General features: G+C 40.8%; 1 protein-coding gene across 7 annotated transcripts in view; it reads left to right on the top strand.

Moving 5' to 3' along the window:
- PXDNL (peroxidasin like) overlaps nucleotides 1-18,807 on the top strand; it is a 479,632-nt gene that overhangs the window by 423,414 nt on the left and 37,411 nt on the right. For 6 of the 7 annotated variants that reach the window (XR_008658991.1, XM_055286430.2, XM_055286431.2 and 3 more), the window contains one exon: nucleotides 2,338-2,546. Coding sequence is in view for 6 of the 7 variants with exons in the window: in XM_055286430.2 (XP_055142405.1) it covers nucleotides 2,338-2,546 (209 nt within the window). In the remaining variant the exon portion in view is untranslated. Of the gene's footprint in view, nucleotides 1-2,337; nucleotides 2,547-18,807 lie in introns of those variants that run through there. The other variant, XM_055286433.1, reaches the window with a different exon arrangement.

The raw sequence follows: 18,807 nt of genomic DNA on the forward strand, positions 1-18,807 counted from the left end.
TTTTTGTAAATCTTTGTAAGAAGGGAAGAAACAGAATTTCTCAAAAGGAAATAGAAGTTGGTGATTGAGAGGATAAAGGCTAGATGGACTACGTTGTGCTTAAATCTGAGTCTCACCACTTACAGCTGTTTAACTTTAGACATGTATCACTCAGAACCAGGTTCCTCATCTGTAAAGTGTGAATAACAATTGTACCTATTCCATAGAACGTCTGCAGCCTTCAATGATGTTGAGAAGGAAGGAATTGATAGTAGCCTTGAGATTCCCTCCCTTCATTCTCATGGAGGAAGACCTGCTGACCCTAGACCAGATCTCCTTGTAAAATTACATTATGAGGGCATTTACAAGTGGAAACATAACTGGGAACTCTTCTTTAAAATTTCTTGGTTTATCTAAAGTGTTCATTGTGAATAAATTTAATCATGAAATAATGGGAAACAGCGGGCTGGAGAATGTAAGTTAGTCATGTAATCTGTTTACTGTTCCAAGACTAACGAAGAATAAAAACCAAGAAATACAAACCTAAGCAGCCTCTCCTGAGTGGACACGTGCTCTTCCATTGCTTGGAATCAAGTATGTTCCAGGGCATGGTATCTTCTGAATCATTAGTGAAGCTTAGTGTTGAGTAAGATCTGGGAATCTTGTAAATCTGTTTGACAATATAACCTTTTGTATCATTGCAGAGATGATGCATATAAGACTTGAAACAAAGCCCAGAGCTTAGTTTTTACTTAAATTTACAATAAAAATTATTCTTTACTTTAAATCTCTTCCCTTTACAAATTATAGAGAAAGTAGCAAAGGATTTAATTCCCTTTATTGCACATTGGTAACAATTAATAGTATATTTCATTAATTTTTTAAAATCATTTTTAACACTGAATTTCTTGACTCACATAATTGGGTTAATATGCTCAATTGGCAATAGTTTAAGAATATATGTAGTCAGAGACTGAAAATAATGGAAAAAGCTTCAGTTTGGGGGTTAAGCTGTCTTCCCCATATATATTAGTTTGCCAGGCTGTTGTAACAAAGTCCCATAGCTTGGATAGCTTAGACAACAGAAATCTGTTATTCTTATAGTTCTGGAGGTTAGATGCTGATCAAGGCATCAGCAGAGTTGATTCCTACTGGGGCGTCTCTTCCAGCTTGTATATGGCATCTTCCCCCTGTGTCTTCCCATGATCTTCCCTCTGTTATCTATGTCCACATTTCCTTTCCTTATAAGGACACCAGTCATACTGGGTTAGGGCTCACACACGTGATCTATTTTTACCTTAAATACCGATGCAAAGGCCCTGTCTCCAAATAGAGTCACCTTCGAAGGTACTGGGGCATAGGACTTCAGCATATACATTTTAGGGGGACAGAGCTCAGTCCATCACATCAAGATAGTGGCAAGAAGTCTTTTTGCCTACCATCTTAATTTCCTGCTCTATACCCAGCACGAAAAAGTGCTTGACATATGATATTCAAATATTTACTGAATGAATGAACCCAAGGATCGACTTTACTGAATGTACCCAAAGATTGACTTTAATAGTTATTTTATTTAAAATTGATTGTATCCTTTCATTTAAAATTGAATGTGCTTATTCTAGTTAGTTGATAGATATAACCAAATAGTATATATTAATGATCAAAAGTGCTATTTTCTTCTTAGGCAAACATGTTAATATTACATTGCTCAGACAATTTCTAAGGTTAGTTAATGGAATTTAAATGTAACAATAGGGCAAGGTGCGGTGGCTCACTCTTGTAATCCCAACAGTTTGGGAGGCCTAGGTGGGCAGATCACTTGAGGCCAGGAGTTCAAGACTAGCCTGGCCAACATGGCGAATCCCCGTCTCTAGTTAACGATATAAAAATTAGCCAGGCGTGGTGACAGGAGCCTGTAATCCCAGCTACTTGGGAGGCTGAGGCAGGAGAGTTGCGTGAACTCGGGAGGAGGAGGTTGCAGTGAGCTGAGATCATGCCACTGCACTCCAACCTGGGCTACAGAGTGAATGAGACTCCGTCTCAAAAAAAAATTAAAAATTAAAAAAAATTAAAAATGTAATAATAGACTTCTCTTTTTTGGAGGAAAACCTTAGAAAACTTTCCTTTGAATCATTTTGTAAAGCTTGAGTAGAAAGTGATAGGTCAGAAGCATGTGATTTAAGAACGTTGTAAATATTGGAGAGAATTAAAAGGATACTCAGTTGGAGAACAAGCATAATTCTTTCAGTATGCATCTTTTATGTTGAGCTCTTCTTGGTGCATTGTGGCTGTTTGACATGCAGCTGAGTTCTCAGGCCACAAACCCACGACAATGCCTTTTTTTTGGTTGACTACCAGGTTCTGGTATGAAAACCCTGGAGTATTTACCCCGGCACAACTCACTCAGCTGAAGCAGGCGTCCCTGGGCCGGGTGCTTTGTGACAATGGTGACAGCATTCAGCAAGTGCAGGCTGATGTCTTTGTAAAGGCAGAATACCCACAGGATTACCTGAGTTGCAGCGAGATCCCGAAGGTGGACCTGCGAGTGTGGCAAGACTGCTGTGCAGGTCAGTAATAATGCAACGAGCATGATCTGGATTGATGTGCGTGTTCGCATGCTTGAATTGTTTTCAGTGGTAAAGATTATGCGATTTAAACAAAGATACACAAAAAGCCAACAACACAGAACTTTCCTTTTGGAAATCTGACGGATGATGAAGGGGTGGACACCAGGAAAAACAGAGGCTCCCAACCTGCCCATCCTCTTCCATTCCACACTAACCTTGTTAGAATGGGGACACTTGCTGGCAAAACTGGCCTCTGCCTTCTTATTGCATTTCAGATTTCTGCACCAAAGATCAAATGCTAATCACTTGGTACTGACTATATCTACTTCTTGGGGTTCATCTAACAAGAGAGAAATGAAAGTTTATAGTAACTTGGCTAACTTAGACCATTCATTCTTCATAAGATGTTGCAGTGATGCTCACTGGAAGTACAAGGAAATTTTGATGGAGTCAGGAAAAGACTTTCCCTAATGGTACAACAGAATTGGTGATATCTACAACATCACCGTTTACGAACCAAACTTTCCCTAAGGTGCTTCTATAAGCATCTGTTTTGCTCTCACAATATCCCTTTAGAAATGTGGATTTCTTTTTCCTTTGATGAAAGTGTGGCTCAAAAATATTAGATGACTTTCTCAAAGTCCAAAGATGTGTAAGTGGTGGAGCCAGGGCCAGAGAAAAGATGTATTGTTTGCTGAAACCTAGAGGTGAACCGAGGACTTGATGGTTCTGGAGCAGAACATGCTGACACCTTCACCAGTGAGCAGGTGTCTGTCACATGGAGGGTACTTGCAGCTCCTCTGGACGCCAGTGACACAAGGGCCACCATAGCCTCATGCCTGCTCCGTGTAGTGGCCATGGGCCTGGGAGTTCTGATGTTCTCCGGGATTGAAATGATCATTCTCAGTACCTAAGTAGTACTAGAGATTTGTGGTCAGGGGAGGAAATTCAAAGCCACCTAGAAGTGTGATAGAACACTGGCCGGGTGCGGTGGTTCACGCTTGTATTCCCAGCACTTTGGGAAGCCAAGGTGGGTGGATTGCTTGAGGTCAGGAGTTCAAGACCAGCCTAGCCAACATGGCAAAACCCCATCTCCACTAAAAATACAAAAATTAGCCAGGCGTGATGGTGGGCACCTGTAATCCCAGCTACTTGGGAGGCTGAGGAAAGAGAATCGCTTGAATCCTGGAGGCGGAGGTTGCAGTGAGCCCAGATCGTGCCATTGCCCTCCAGCCTGGGTGACAGAGCCAGACTCAATGACACCTGAGTCACGGTTGTCTTTTTCACTGCGGTGGTGCTTTATCAGACACAGCAAAAAGGAATGTGGTACTCTGGGGAGGGTGGCACTCTTTCCCTTACCTCAAGTTCTTAGTGATTAGATCCAGGAATAATGAAATAGTCCCCCCTCTTCAGAATGTTGGGGGAGCAGAGAGCAATATACAAACCATATGAATGGCAACTAGTAACACTCCTTTCCTTCTTCTCCAATGTCCCTGGGATGGGACATAGGGCCTGCTGAGCAGAGGGAGAGATAGATGGCACGGCAGGGTGTGGGCTGTGATGACCACAGCGGTGCCCTGCGAGGAAGCAATGACTCCGTGTAGAGGCCAGGGCTGCGTGCCCGTTATACTGACACATACCATTTCTAGCTCTTCTCACCTCTGGCCATGTGATAGGTGATTCATGGAAACACCTAGCTCATATAATTGTCCTGAGTCTTTCAAGGTGGCTGTTATTATCTCTGATTTACATACGAGGAAAATAAAGCTCCTGGAAACTAAATCCATTTTCTAAGGTCCCACAGCTGAACTGAAGGCCTCTGCTCTTTCCTCTGCACCCACCGCCACCTGGTAGCACCTGTAGGGTAGGTGCATGGCACAGAGACAGCAAGCAGGCCCCCACCGAGGGCGGTTCCTCTGCTGCCCTCCCCCCATTGCCATTGTTCCACATTGAAGACTCCAAGGAGGGCTCCTCTGGTTATTTAAATGGTAATGAATCTGCTGTGGGCAATGTTTGTTACGGAAAATGCAATGCAAGGATTTAACAGACCAGAGGAGGGTTGGGGTCTTGAGTTTGTGCGGCATTCTTATCAAGATCTGTGGTCCCAACCAATAGTAAGAATACTCTTTCTCTGTGAGTGTCTTTAAAAAATGCCTGGAAATTAATAAGCCAGCAGTAAACATCTACTCCTTAATTGGATACAAACATACAGTGTTTTTTTTTTTTTATGGCACTATAAAAATGCTCAGAAGTCATGTCAGTAGCAAAATTACCTAAAGATATGAATATGCCTGATGTAGTTCCAATCCTAATGTAATGTTTGTAATGAGAACTATTACAAATGGATACATGTGTATTTTTCCGTATACTTTTTGACTAACAAGCAGGGATTTTTCGGAAAAATTAAAAGACAGTTTAAAATGAGTGGCTTAAAAAAGGTGTTTAGTAACTGCTCAAAAGTGGACCACTTTCTTATGGAATGGGCTTCTTACACTTCCCAATTAACAGAAACATTGCTCTAGGTAGATTAGGGGCCTGCTGGAACATTCAGATCTCTGAGGAACTAGTTTCTAGACTGTGGCTCCGTAGTTTCAGGTAGGTTATACATTTTAATGGTCTGAGTTAAGTCAAGCAGTTGAGAAGTGCTGGTGTTGACTAAATTGAGTCCATCGCTGAGACCTGAAGTTGTGAATTTCCCAAACAGAGAAGGTGTATTAAAGGACCTAGAAACTATGTCACTACTCAGTACACTTGTCTTTGTTGTGTGTTCATTCATGTTGTATTAATAGATTTCTTCCCTCTCGTTTGCTAATCTCACTCTCAGATTAAAATAAACGATGGTGTTTAAATGATTTATTTTTTTATTTTTATTTTTTTTGAAACAGAGTCTCGCTCTGTTGCCTAGGCTGGAGTGCAGTGGTGCAATCTCGGCTCACTGCAACTTCTGCCTCCCAGGTTCAAGTGATTCTCCTGCCTCAGCCTCCCGAGTAGCTGGGACTACAGGCCTGCACCACTGCGCCCGGCTAATTTTTGTATTTTTAGTAGAGACAGGGTTTCACCATGTTGGCCAGGCTGGTCTTGAACTCCTGATCTCAAGTGATCTGCCTGCCTCAGCCTCCCAAATTGCTGTGATTACAGGTGTGAGCCACCACGCCCAGCAGATTTAATTCTTTTAACTGGCATTATCCTGGAGTAAAATAGAGACCTCCGTTTGGGATGTAAATGGCCACTCCAAGCAGTCCTAGTGGTTCATTTTGTTAGAATGAAGTGTATGATTAAATTGACCCTCAGCTCTTTATGCTGTTTTAAAGAATAATTTTATTTTCAAAGGCCTATTTTTTTTTTTCATTTTTTGTTTCCCATGAATAATAGCCTACTGGTTAATACTGATACCAGCATCTTCCAAATTTAACTACATTTTTTTAAATTCCTGGAGAAACTCTTCTCCTAAATTCCTAAACACATTGAAATGGACTCTGAGTCTGTTTAAACAGTGATAAGATAAATACAATCAAGATTTACATCATTATATCTTGTTATTCTTTGTAGGTAGAAGGCACGAGATCTAAATAATGGAGCTGGGATTTCTGTCACTTAGCTGTAAGGCTATAGGTTTGTATGGGTGATCAAACTGGAAAAAGTTGGGGTGTTAAGGACTTGGTTTGTAGTTTTCGTGTCATTTATTATGTTCAATGAAGAATTTTGTTATCCACCATTCTGTTTTTTTTTTTGTTTTGTTTTGAGATGGAGTTTTGCTCTTGTTGCCCAGCCTGGAGTGCAATGGCGTGATCTTGGATCTTGGCTCACTGCAACCTCTCCCTCCCAGGTTCAAACGATTCTCCTGCCTCAGCCTCCTGAGTAGCTGGGATTATAGGCCTCCGCCATCAGACCTGGCTAATTTTTGTATTTTTAGTAGAGACATGGTTTTTCCATGTTGATCAGGCTGGTCTCAAACTCCTGACCTTAGGTGATCCACCCATCTTGGCCTCCCAGAATGCTGGGATTACAGGCATGAGCCACCGCACCTGGCCCTATCCACAGTTTTTAACCCATGAATTTCAGTTTCTCTTCAAACTATTCAAAAACAGCATGGTGTTTTTGTTTTTCTTTTTGCCCTTAACTAAATCCATTGTCGTGCATTTTTTTTTTGTAAATTTCCTCAAGTCATTCTATGTATCTGTTATATAAGTAATTCCTTTAAAATATTGCTTAGTATTTAATGGATAGGATTGTATATACCAAAATTCATGCAGCCATACTTTGCATATCAGGGCTTATATTTCCATAGGCTAGGTTCTTATAGAATTCCCAAAGTAAAGTTGCTGAGATACAGGATATAGGCTTTTTAATGAAAAAAATGTTGTCAGATTTATTTCCAAAAAGATAAACATGACAATTCCACAAACAATTATATGAATATCCACTTTATTTCCCCACCAGCGATTGGTAATATAGCCCTTGGTTTTTTGATAGTGCAGTGAGTAAAAACTTAATTATCTCAAGTTCATTTTAATTTTCATTTCTCTGTTAGTTTGTTTAAACAGCTTTTTCCATGGTTTTTGGTTTTGGGGATTGGCTGTGTGCATTGTGTGTTCATGGTCTTTGTCCTTTAATCAATCTGTATGAGCTCTCTGCAAATGCTATGTGTTAGCAATGGTGAGGGTGAACATCCCAGGCTTGTCGCTAAATTGAAATGGTTTCATCATTTACCCAGCAGCAACATACTTGCTTCCTTTTATGTGAATTTCTTTTTCTTTTCTTTTCTTTCTTTTTTTTTTTTTGTGACAGAGTCTTGCTGTCGCCCAGGCTGGAGTGCAATGGCGCGATCTCGGCTCACTGCAAGCTCTGCCTCCCGGGTTCATGCCATTCTCCTGCCTCAGCCTCCCTAGTAGCTGGGACTACAGGCGCCCGCCACCTCGCCCAGCTAATTTTTTGTATTTTTTAGTAGAGACGGGGTTTCACTGTGTTAGCCAGGATGGTCTCAATCTCCTGACCTCATGATCCACCCGCCTCGGCCTCCCAAAGTGCTGGAATGACAGGCGTGAGCCACCACCCTCGGCCTCTTTTTTTTTTTTTTTTTTTTTGAGACGGAGTCTTGCTCTGTCGCAAGGCTGGAGTGCAGTGGTGAGATCTCAGCTCATTGCAACCTCTGCCTCCTGGGTTTAAGCGATTCCCCTGCCTCAGCCTCCAAAGTAGCTGGGACTACAGGTGCCCACCACCACACCTGGCTAATTTTTGTATTTTTAGTAGAGACGGTTTCACTATGTTGACCAGGATGGTCTTGAACTCCTGACCTTGTGATCTGCCTGCCTCGGCCTCCCAAAGTGCTGGGATTACAGGTGTGAGCCACTGTACCCGGTTTATTTGAATTTTTTTATGCTTAAGTAGATTTCTTTCAGTCCCTTTGTCCTGTCTATAAAAAAGTAGCTGCTGCATTTCACCTGTGCTGCTCCTTCTCCCTGTGCACTGCCCACCGTCAGGTCCCAGTGTACAGAGGGCTTCATTAATATGGGGACTTTCTTTAATTTAGTTACTTCATTTACTGTTAATTCAGAGCTTTCCTCTTCAAATTAGCCTTATTTATTTTTCCCATTATTTGCATATGCATTATATACATAAATACGTAAAACGTATCTTCTATGTCTGTATACATGTATAGGTGTGTACACATACAGATGTGTACATTGTTAAAAACCTTAGACAAATTAAATTTAATGGACTTTAATTGACAAAGGGTAGCCTCCTGAGCCAGAGCAGGCTCAGAGAGACTCCAGCACAGCCACGTGGTGGAAGAAGATTTATGGACAGAAAAAGAGAAGCAATGTACGGAAAACAGAAGTGAGGTTCAGGAGCAGCCAAATTGGTCACAGCTTGGGTTTTGCCTTATTTGAACCCGATTTGAACAGTTGGCTGCCTTTGATTGGCCAACTGATTATGAGGCTCAGCTGGCACAAGAGTTGATTACAGTCTGTTTGCACTTCAAGTCAGGTTCACTATGCCCAGACATCTTTAGGCCAAACGTAAAATATGTAAGGAGGCAGCTTTGGGCTAAACTTAATTTAGCAATTTCCCTCTTTTGGTCATCCTCTCAACTTTAGGAGATAGACCAAAACTTTAGGAATTAATGTCACTCTGTCATCATCATAAATGTCAAGTAATTTTGTGTGTGCATGAGGGTTACAGTAGGGGCAACCTTCTTTTGTTGGAATCCACTGTTTACAGGGGGAAAAAATGGTCGTTTTATAGGACCTGTCTCCTTCCTTAAAGTTTCAGTTTGGTTATGTTGCATTTAGCATAAGTGCCTCCATTTTGCTTTTGTCTGGTTTGTTGGGGCCTAGTGCAGGAGCTCAGTCCAAAACAATGACCTCCCATAATTTTGTTTAAAAACCTCCTCTCCCTTTTTGGTAAGGTTCTCACTTAGGTGAGCATGTGACCAATACTTAGGGACTTACCACCACTCTCATTTACCATCATTTTGGGTTTTCTGTCTCAGCATATCATTCATAGGCTATGATGTTCTCATGATCACGTTTCTTTGAGTTTTTGTCATTCCAGTTGAAGAAAGGCCATTTGACATTCTACAGATGGCTGCATGCAAATGTTTAAAATTTTTGAGAGAATACAACACAGCAGGGAGACTGCTGTTACGATTATCAGGAGGATAATACCAAGAGCTCGGAGTATGCTCCTTACCTGGGGTCCCATAAACAAAACCAACCAAATAAAATCAAATAGATCAAAGAATGTGCTAGGTAAAGAATCTACTCACTTTAACCAAGCAGTCTATTCATTAATTCCTTACAACTGAATCTCTACAATACCTGATGTGATGTATTTCTCCATGGGTAACAAGAAGTGCCAACAACTGCACAGACACTTCTCTGTTAATCACTAAGTGATCTAGAGCAATTTTTTTATTTAGCACAACTTTCTTTCTTTTTTTTTTTTTAAGGCAGAGTCTCGCTCTGTGACACAGAGTGTCGCTCTTGTTGCCCAGGCTGGAGTGCAGTGGCGCAATCTCAACTCACTGCAAGCTCACCTCCTGGGTTCACGCCATTCTCCTGCCTCAGCCTCCAGAGCAGCTGGGACTACAGGCGCCCACCACCATGCCTGGCTAATTTTTTGTATTTTTAGTAGAGACAGGGTTTCACCATGTTAGCCAGGATGGTCTCGATCTCCTGACCTTGTGATCTACCTGCCTCGGCCTCCCAAAGTGCTGGGATTACAGGCATGAGCCACCACGCCCAGCCTATTTAGCACAACTTTCAAAGGAGCATTTAAAGTCTGTTGTATTACTGGCCAGGCCTGGTCACTCAAGCCTGTAATCCCAGCACTTTGGGAGGCCGAGGCGGGCAGATCACTTGAGGCCAGGAGTTTGAGGCCAGGCTGGCCAACATAGTAAAACCCCATCTCTACTAATAATACAAAAATTAGCTGGGTGTGGTGGGTGCCTGTAATCCCAACTACTTGGGAGGCTGAGGCAAGAATTGTTTGAACCTGGGAGGCAGAGGTTTCAGTGAGTCGAGATCATGCCACTGCACTCCAACCTGGGCTACAGAGCGAGACTTCATCTCTAAAATAAAATAAAGAAAAAAAAAAAAGTCTGTTGTATAATATAGCATTTACAGTATTATCTGCTAGAAGAGCCTATCATGAGGGATAAATTTCTAATTATTGCTTCGTTTATCCAAACCATGGGAAAAGAAACCTAACAAAAGATGCCCATTTGGAAGAGTGAAGGCTTCCTATTAATTTTCTCCATAACTGATGGCCGCAATGTTCTCTTTAACCTATGATGTAGGTTAAGAGGAGGGTCTCAATGTTCTGTTTCTGACTGATTATGAGACAACAAATGTACCATGAACATTTCTTACTTACACTGGCCCTTCATCTTCCATCTATCAAAGCATAAAGTTGTCTATGTATATAAGGCTGGCTTCAATATCTTTCACAAAATAAAAGTATACCCCATGAGTCCACACAACCGTCTCCTTTTTCACTTTTATTGTTCATAGAAGTATAAGCAAGGAAAAAAAATAGAAAGGTAAGAGTCTTATGATAGCAGAGAAGTATTGATTCTTGATCTGGTGAAAAAGCTACCCACATCAATGGTGTCATCTTCTTCTGGGGAGAAATTTTCCTGGTTAGCTTTAACCTTAAGGTTTCCAGTGGCAGTACAGTAAGAGTGTGGAGGGGACCTTCTGAGTTGTGAGGTCATGAACCCAAGGTTCAAGGTCTCAAAGTTTTGCTACAATGTGATGGCAAAGGCCAACTCTGATGTTGTTCTCAGAAAATTCAGTCTTCAGGTTCTAGATTGTCCTCAGTCAGATCACCATGTAAAGCTTTCTTTACCTTGTGAAAATACATCTTGACATAGTGCATTAAGGCTTTGCAGCACTTAGTTATGTCAGAGATTATTAGTGGAAGATACGTGAGACTGTATTATTAGGGGGATAGGCCTTTTAATGACATAATAAAGGTGTCAACTTATGTTTTACACCAGAAGTGGATCTGATTGTCATTAATCTGCAATACCTTTTACCAAAACAATTCAGTCAATTCAGCTAGCTTCGCCCAGTACTATAGTATCAATAATACCTTATTTACCTGTTCTATAACTTGTCCAGTGAAATAAGTATCCTATCTCTGGCTATTTCTCCAGGAATAATCTTTTAGCTACTGTTATAACATCAGCCCTCATGCATGGGAAAGATTTTATACAACCAGAAAACATGCACTGAAAATGTCTTCCCCCAGGTACTAAGGGAGGAGACCACCTCTCATATTATCTTATGCCCAATTTCTGCCTCCAAAGAAAGAAGAAGTAAAAACTAAAAGGCAGAAATGAAATCCACAGACATACAGCCTGGTGCCACGCCCTGGGCCTGGTAGTTAAATATCGACCCCTGACCTAATCGGTTATGTTATCTATAAATTACAGATATTGTATGGAAAAGCACTGTGAAAATCCCTGTCCTGTTCTGTTCTGTTCTAATTACTGGTGTATGCAGCCCCCAGTCACGTACCCCCTGCTTGCTCAATCAATCACTACGCTCTCATGTGGACCCCCTAGAGTTGTAAGCCCTTAAGAGGGACAGGAATTGCTCACTCAGAGAGCTCGGTTTTTCAGACGTGAGTCTTGCCAACCCTCCTGGCCGAATAAAGCCCTTCCTTCTTTAACTCAGTGTCTGAGGGGTTTTGTCTATGGCTCGTCCTGCTACAGTACCTTCACTAATGTCTTCCCCCAGGTACCTTCGCTAATGTCTTCCCCCAGGTACCTTCCCTAATGTCTTCCCCTATAAGCCATTTAGCCACATGGCACCCAGGAGGGCTATGAAGGGCAGTGCTTGTCTAAGTCCTGAATTTCCATGCCTGATGTAGAAGTCAGGACAGAAAACAGCTGTGAGGAGGATGCCTGGAGGATACAACCCCTCCCAGAATAGCCAGGAGGCAAATCTGGGCCAGGGAAGAAGGGGTCATGTTGGGCTTGATTCTGGCTTGTAGCTGCTGTTCTAGGAACTGAGAACTTAGCCCCAGGCCTCACCATGGCCATCTGTCCAGATCACTGAATCCAGACTCTCAAAACCAAACTGTAAGCTCATAGTCAAATCAAACAAGTACCTACTTATATTTAACTGACAATTTTGAAACCATATTTTGCCAACAATTTGAAAACTAGTTTTATTTACCGAATTGTATCACATACACTTAACATATATAGTAGACATATGAACACAGGCAGAAGCAGATCTTCTAGCTTTCATAAAGCTAGCTTATAAATAATTTTTCCTTTCTCTCTTTAGACTATCCCGCTTTCAGTCACATGTTTCATTGCCCTAAGCAACTGCCAGTCAGACAACTCCAAATCTGTACTTCTAAAGGGCCAACTCCCAGGCCAAACAAGAAAATCTGTATTTCAAAAGCACAGAGCTGACTTTGTATTATCAGTGCAAACCAAAGAAAAAATAGTGGAAGTAAAAGTTCAGTTAAGACAAGATAGTCCAAAAAGCACTTTAAAAAAGGTTTGATTTGTTATGTAAATTATAGGCAGATATCCTTAAAAATGGAGATTTCCTTTATAAATGTAGACGTCTTTTACGAAAAGGTTTAAAGATAGCCAGTTAAATTCCAGAAAGGCATATTTTAGTTCCATAGGTGTTCTTTTTAACTTAACTACTGTTTCTTAGCTAAAATTACTGAGTTCAGCATGGAGCCCATTAAGGAATAGGGCAAAGAAAGCATTTTCCATGACTGGATTCAGCATGGATTGCTGTGAGAAAGAAGCAAGCCTACTTTACCGGAGGTCTTATCTTTTGCAAACACTTTAGGATAGCTTTCTTTTTGCCTTTGGGGCAGAATAATAACTAAACCAAAAGGTTAACAGATATTTTCTTATCAATTAGTCACTTAAACTTTTTATTTGCCATTTATAAAAAGTCTTTTAAAAAACAGTAAAGATATTAAAATCTTTTTGGAAGATTCTGCCTATGAATAGGCATACCTAGATAAGACTAATTCAAGAATTCTTGTTTTCTTTTTCTTTTCTTTTCTTTTTTTTTTTTTTTTTGAGATGGAATCTCACTCTGTTGCCCAGGCTGGAGTTCAGTGGCAAGATCCTGGGGTTCAAGTAATTCTCTTGCCTCAGCCTCCCAAGTAGCTGGGACTACAGGCGCCCACTATCACTCCTGCCTAATTTTTGTATTTTTAGTAGAGATGGGGTTTCACCATGTTAGCCAGGCTGGTCTCAAACTCCTGACCTTAAGTGATCCACCTGCCTTGGCCTCTCAAAGTGCTGAGATTACAGGCGTGAGCCACCGCACCTGGCCAGGAATTCTCATTTTCAGATGCACTGCTTAAAGTGTGGTGTTATTCATTTGGAACATTCCATTCTAATTTTAAATTACCTTTAGTAAGATTTTACCACTTCTATAAGTGTTTGCTGCCTCCAGAGTCTGATATTTATACATGCAAATGTAGGCATAGCTGGAAGGTGGATTATTCATTTCTTTAGAAACTAAGGATCTCCTTTTTACCTTACGTCTTGGCTTTGGCTATCAGATCTCCTTGATCAACTTAGTCAATGATTTTTTCCTACCTAAGCAACCAAAAAGAGAAAAGTGCAAGGAAAGGGTAGAACACAAAAATCCCTGTGAATTTCCAAAAGCTGAAATTTATACCTCCTGCAATATTTCCATTAATTATCAGTTTCTGTCTGACTGGGTCAGACATAAGAGGCCTCTAACTGGATTCAAGCCAGTTAATATCAGATCCAACATGATTCTGCATCCAGTCCAGTTTCTGTTGTGTTTTGTGAACCCAGTTCAGATAAAAAAATTTGCTCAAACAAACTCAGAGAGCTAAAAACAAATCTGTGGAGCTTTGGAATCTGAGAGAGAATACCATGATCCCCAGTTGCTGTGAGAGAGCAGTGGCCATAGTGGGCCTGGCAGGGACCTCACTTGGTCACATGTTGCTTCTGGGCATCGGGGGAAGCTCTACTTCAGGTCCCACTTCTGACACCATCTGTTAAAAGAGAAACCTTATGCAAATTAAATTGAGCAAAGAATGATTTGTGAATTAGGAAGACTCCTGAGCCAGAGTAGGTTCAGAGACTCCAACACAGCCATGTGGTGGAAGAAGATTTACGGACAGAAAAAGAGAACTGATGTGCAGAAAACAGAAATGAGGTACAGAAATAGCCAGATTGGTTCCAGACCAGCATTTGCATTATTGAACACAGTTTGAACAGTTGGCTGCCTTTGATTGGCCAAAACTTAGTGATTGACACAAGAGTAGACTAGAGTCTGTTTACACATCCAGTTAGGTTACAGTTCACTATGTCTGGAAAAACCTTTAGGCTGAACTTAAAATATGTAAGGAAGTAGCTTTGGGCTAAACCTAATTTAACAACATGTGTATGTATGTGTGTATATAACTGTGTAAATGGATAGGTATGTGCATGCATGAGTGTGTACACATATGGGTGTGTGCATATGTAGTTGTGTACATATATAAATGTGTATGCATAAGCATGTACATGTAGATAGATGTATGTATTGTATAGGCATGTATAGCTATGTGCATGTATGATATATGTATGTTTAAGTTATGCATATGTACATGTATAGTCATGTGCATGAATAGGTACGTATAGGCATGTACAGGTGTGTATATGTAGATGTGTGTACATGTGTAAGCATGCACATGTATGGGTGTATGCATGTTTGAGTGTATGCATGCATAGATGTGTATACATATGGGTGTGTACATGCACATTTGTATACATGTATGGGTATGTTTATATGTGTACACAAACGTGTACATATGGGTGTGTACATGCATGTATAGGTATATACATGTCCAGGATACACATGAGTAAGTGTACACATGTATAGGTGTGTGCATATATAGGTGGAAAATGCTTGCCTTTACTACTCATTGCTTTTTTTTTTTTTTTTTGCTTTTCTCTTTTCCTAAAGTGGCCTATCAAGTAATGCTTTCAAATTGAGTACTTGTGTAAAGTATTCTTCAAATGGTATTTTATACTCAAGTATGTTTTTCCCGCTGAACAGTGAAGAGCATCTTACTTGCACAGGACTGTGGTCTTTCCCATTCTTTGCCAGTGTTCCTTTCCTGATTTCTAGTTTTTTATATTGCAATTGGAAGGATAGGTGCGATAAGTGCCAGTCTGGATTTTTTCCCCTGCTTAAATAGGTGTCTCTAATTCTTTTTTAATGGGATTCTGTAAGATCTTTTGTTCAGAATTAGAGCAGAATATTCTTCGATGTAACTTTCCTTATCAATCCAGTGTCAAACTTAGGGAACAATTTCAATTCATAGATTTGCATATTTTTTCAACAAGGGGAAATTTATAGCATATATTGCCTTAATTACTGTATATCTGTATGTATCCTCCAAATATTTTTTTCCTTCTGAAACATTCTTTATTTGAGCATTAGGTCTACCCTCCAAATCTCTTTTCTTTTCCTTCATATTACTCTCTTTTATATTTTTGCTAAATGCTCTGATATATTTTTTGCACATGACCACTTATATCAAATTCACTAATCAGTCTCAACAGAGATCGACCTCCTTTTAAATTTATCTATTTAATTCTTAGTTCTAACATCATCTGATCATCTGTTTAAGTTTTAGGACATCATTTTCTGCAGCATCAGAAATGCCCTAACTGCTTGTATTATTATTATTTATTATTGTTACTATTTTAGACAGATGTTCTTTTGTCATCTCCGTCTCTTGGGTCATGTTTTCACTGAGAAAGTGGCTCCTCTTTCTGATGACTGTTCAGGACCCTTTCATGGACAGTGACATTTTTATCTTGGCTCAAGTTGTCAAGGTTATCTCCATGACAGAAACCTAGCAGAAGGAGACAGGTTCACTGGGCTGGGCTATGACATCAGCCCCCTGTAGGCTAAAGCACGAAGACAACCCACTTATTCAGTTCATTCTTGGCCTTCTGAGAAATGGAGACACACCACACGCTCTGAGGGCAGAGGCTGTCGGCCAGAAATCTGAACATGAAGTCCTTTCAGAGGTGAGCTGCTCTGAGTCCTCAGTTGGGCAGGGCTGGGCGTGGTTCCCCCAGGGCTGCAGCCTTCAGGAGGATTGTGTGCTGCATTCTTCCCCAGGGTTCCCCTGTCCTCTCAAGCACACTGTGGCCTCTATGTTCCTACGTCACTTGCCCAGGGGAAGCCTGTCCCCTGGGGTTGTTGGGGAGGGGAAGAAGGCCCATCTTTGGGGTGCTCATCTCCAGGGCACCGTGCTCCCGAATCCCTGTGAGCTCAGTGTCCGCGTGCTGCATTGAGCGTCCTGTGATGAGGACCTCATGCTGGGGCCAGGGGAGACCGTTCCTCCTGTCTTTGGTTGAGGTGCATGCTGATCAAGGCCTGAGCTCTTCAGGGAAAGCACAGACATGTGAGCTTTCCTGTCTGACAGCATTAATCAGCATATTTGGTTTTTCAAGGTCACAGAAGATCCTGTTTAATCATTTTTTTACACACTATTGTGGGGGCCAGGAATGTACCGACACAAGGTCTGAGAAAACCAGTTTTGATCTGAAGCTGGAATTCAGTTCTAAAACTGATTTCTTTGAAGATGAAAAAGCTCTTAGAAGGATCCTCAGGATTATTGTATGTAAAAAGCAAAACTGGTGCTACCTGTTTACTGTTTCATCCAGCCCCCTCCCGTCTTTTAGCCTGTTAAGAGAGAAGATGAAATCCCATGGGCTCTGAGCCCACATTATCTGAGAATCTATTTCATTTAAAGATAATTCATTAGGTTTCATTTTTAATCTTATACTAAGATGAAACTTATCATAACAGGTTTCTATTTGGTCATTTTCTCCTTGTGGAGAAACGTGGGATAATTCTAATTCTCCTTTGGTATGACATCATGTTTATCCTGTGAAGATGGCTTTCTTTTTTATAATGAATCTTTTCTTCTGCACTAAACAGACACCCTCCACCCCAAACTCCCTAGTTCCTTCATGCTGCATGATTTAGAGTTGCTTCATTATTCTGATTTTACTTATCAGTTTTTCTTTCAGAACATTATAATTCATCAAGGTCTTTATTAAGGTGTGATGCCCAGAAATAAGATAGCTTTAAAGGTATGTTGTGGATATTGACAGAATTATCCAATCTGACATATTTCTTTCCTACTCAAAAATAAACCTACAAGCCCTCCATTAGGAAAAAAATAAAAATCATGTGGTTAATCTCCAAAAAAAGTCAGGGATCCTTTCTTCCCTAGGCATCCTATTTGTTCCACTCTGGTGTTGCCAACTTCTTTCTTTTACCTTGTGGGTTAATTTCTCTGCCCATGTTATTTTGACACATAGATTTATACTCTGCATTGGGTGTGTATACTGACTCCGATTTTGTCAATATGAGCAAGTTGCATCTAAATATGTGTGAAAAAATATGTGCAAATGCATCCGAAGAAGCCACATCAGATACCGTCTGCTCAGATGACCTCCTTCAGGGACCACTTCTTGATATTCTCTGTATAATCACTTACCTTTGGGCCACCCAGCATTTTACTGGAAGTCATTCCGGGAATGCTGTGATTTGCACAGGAACTGCCATCAGCAGTACCAGAGAATGTGGAAACATGGCAGAGGCAAGCCAGGAGTTCTGTGCTGCTTCTGTGTATACTCTTGCCTCAGGTGGACGGATGTCTTTGGTACAAGGTATGTAGGAGAAAACCAGTATACATATAACTTAGTCCATTAATACAGCACTCTGGAAGGATTAATACTGGTAAAGATAATGAGACTATGTTCTGATTCAAATAATGGGATATTCTGGCCAAAGATTATGTTGCTTGTTGTCCATGAGGAGGGGTTTTTATTTTTCTGGGTACCTGAGAAAATGCTATTCCATTGACGTGTCCAAATTATGTCAAAACAACTTACAAGTTGACTCAGAGCTTATATAAACAGTAGGGTGGTTTGGGGGATAATTATCAGATGAATCAGCTGCTTGATTGGAGTTTTTGTTCTTTTAGCCAGCAGAAACATACTAATTCAGTGCTGTAGGTAAGGACTAGGAAACAGTAAGTGCCCACTGAAAATATTAAGAAAAGATGAGGAACCAAGAGAGCTCCAACAGAGCCTAGCTGCTGAAGTGATAAGCAGCAAGTGTTCGAAATGTTTGATTTGATTTGCTTTTAAAGAAAAGGGAAAAGGGAAACCTCATGAGACAAATGCTAAATTTGTAGTTATCAAAAGATCACAGTAACCAAGATGGATAAATGAATGACTATAAGGAGAAAGCCAAGAATCTTATTTTACCAGTATAAAAGATAAAGCAAAAATTTTCAAATTTTCTTTGAGATTTAATATTTCATGTCACTTAGCATACTTTATAGAACATTTCACATTAAATTCCTAGGTTCTTTTCTTTCCTTAGCTATCTTAGGTATAGATTTTCTTTTTTTTTTTTTTTTTATTCTTTTTTTGAGATGGAGTTTCACTCTTATCACCACTGGAGTGCAATGGTGCAATCTCGGCTCACTGCAACCTCCACCTCCCGGGTTCAAGCGATTCTCCTGCCTCAGCCTCCCAAGTAGCTGAGATTACAGGCGCCCACCACCACACCCAGCTAATTTTTGTATTTTTAGTAGAGATGGGGTTTCACCATGTTGGCCAGGCTGGTCTGAAACTCCCAGCCTCAGGTGATCTGCCCGCCTCGGCCTCCCAAAGTGCTGGGATTACAGGCGTGGGCCACCACGCCCAGCC

This window comes from Symphalangus syndactylus, chromosome 7 (assembly GCF_028878055.3).
Source record: "Symphalangus syndactylus isolate Jambi chromosome 7, NHGRI_mSymSyn1-v2.1_pri, whole genome shotgun sequence".
NCBI classification, from domain to species: domain Eukaryota; kingdom Metazoa; phylum Chordata; class Mammalia; order Primates; family Hylobatidae; genus Symphalangus; species Symphalangus syndactylus.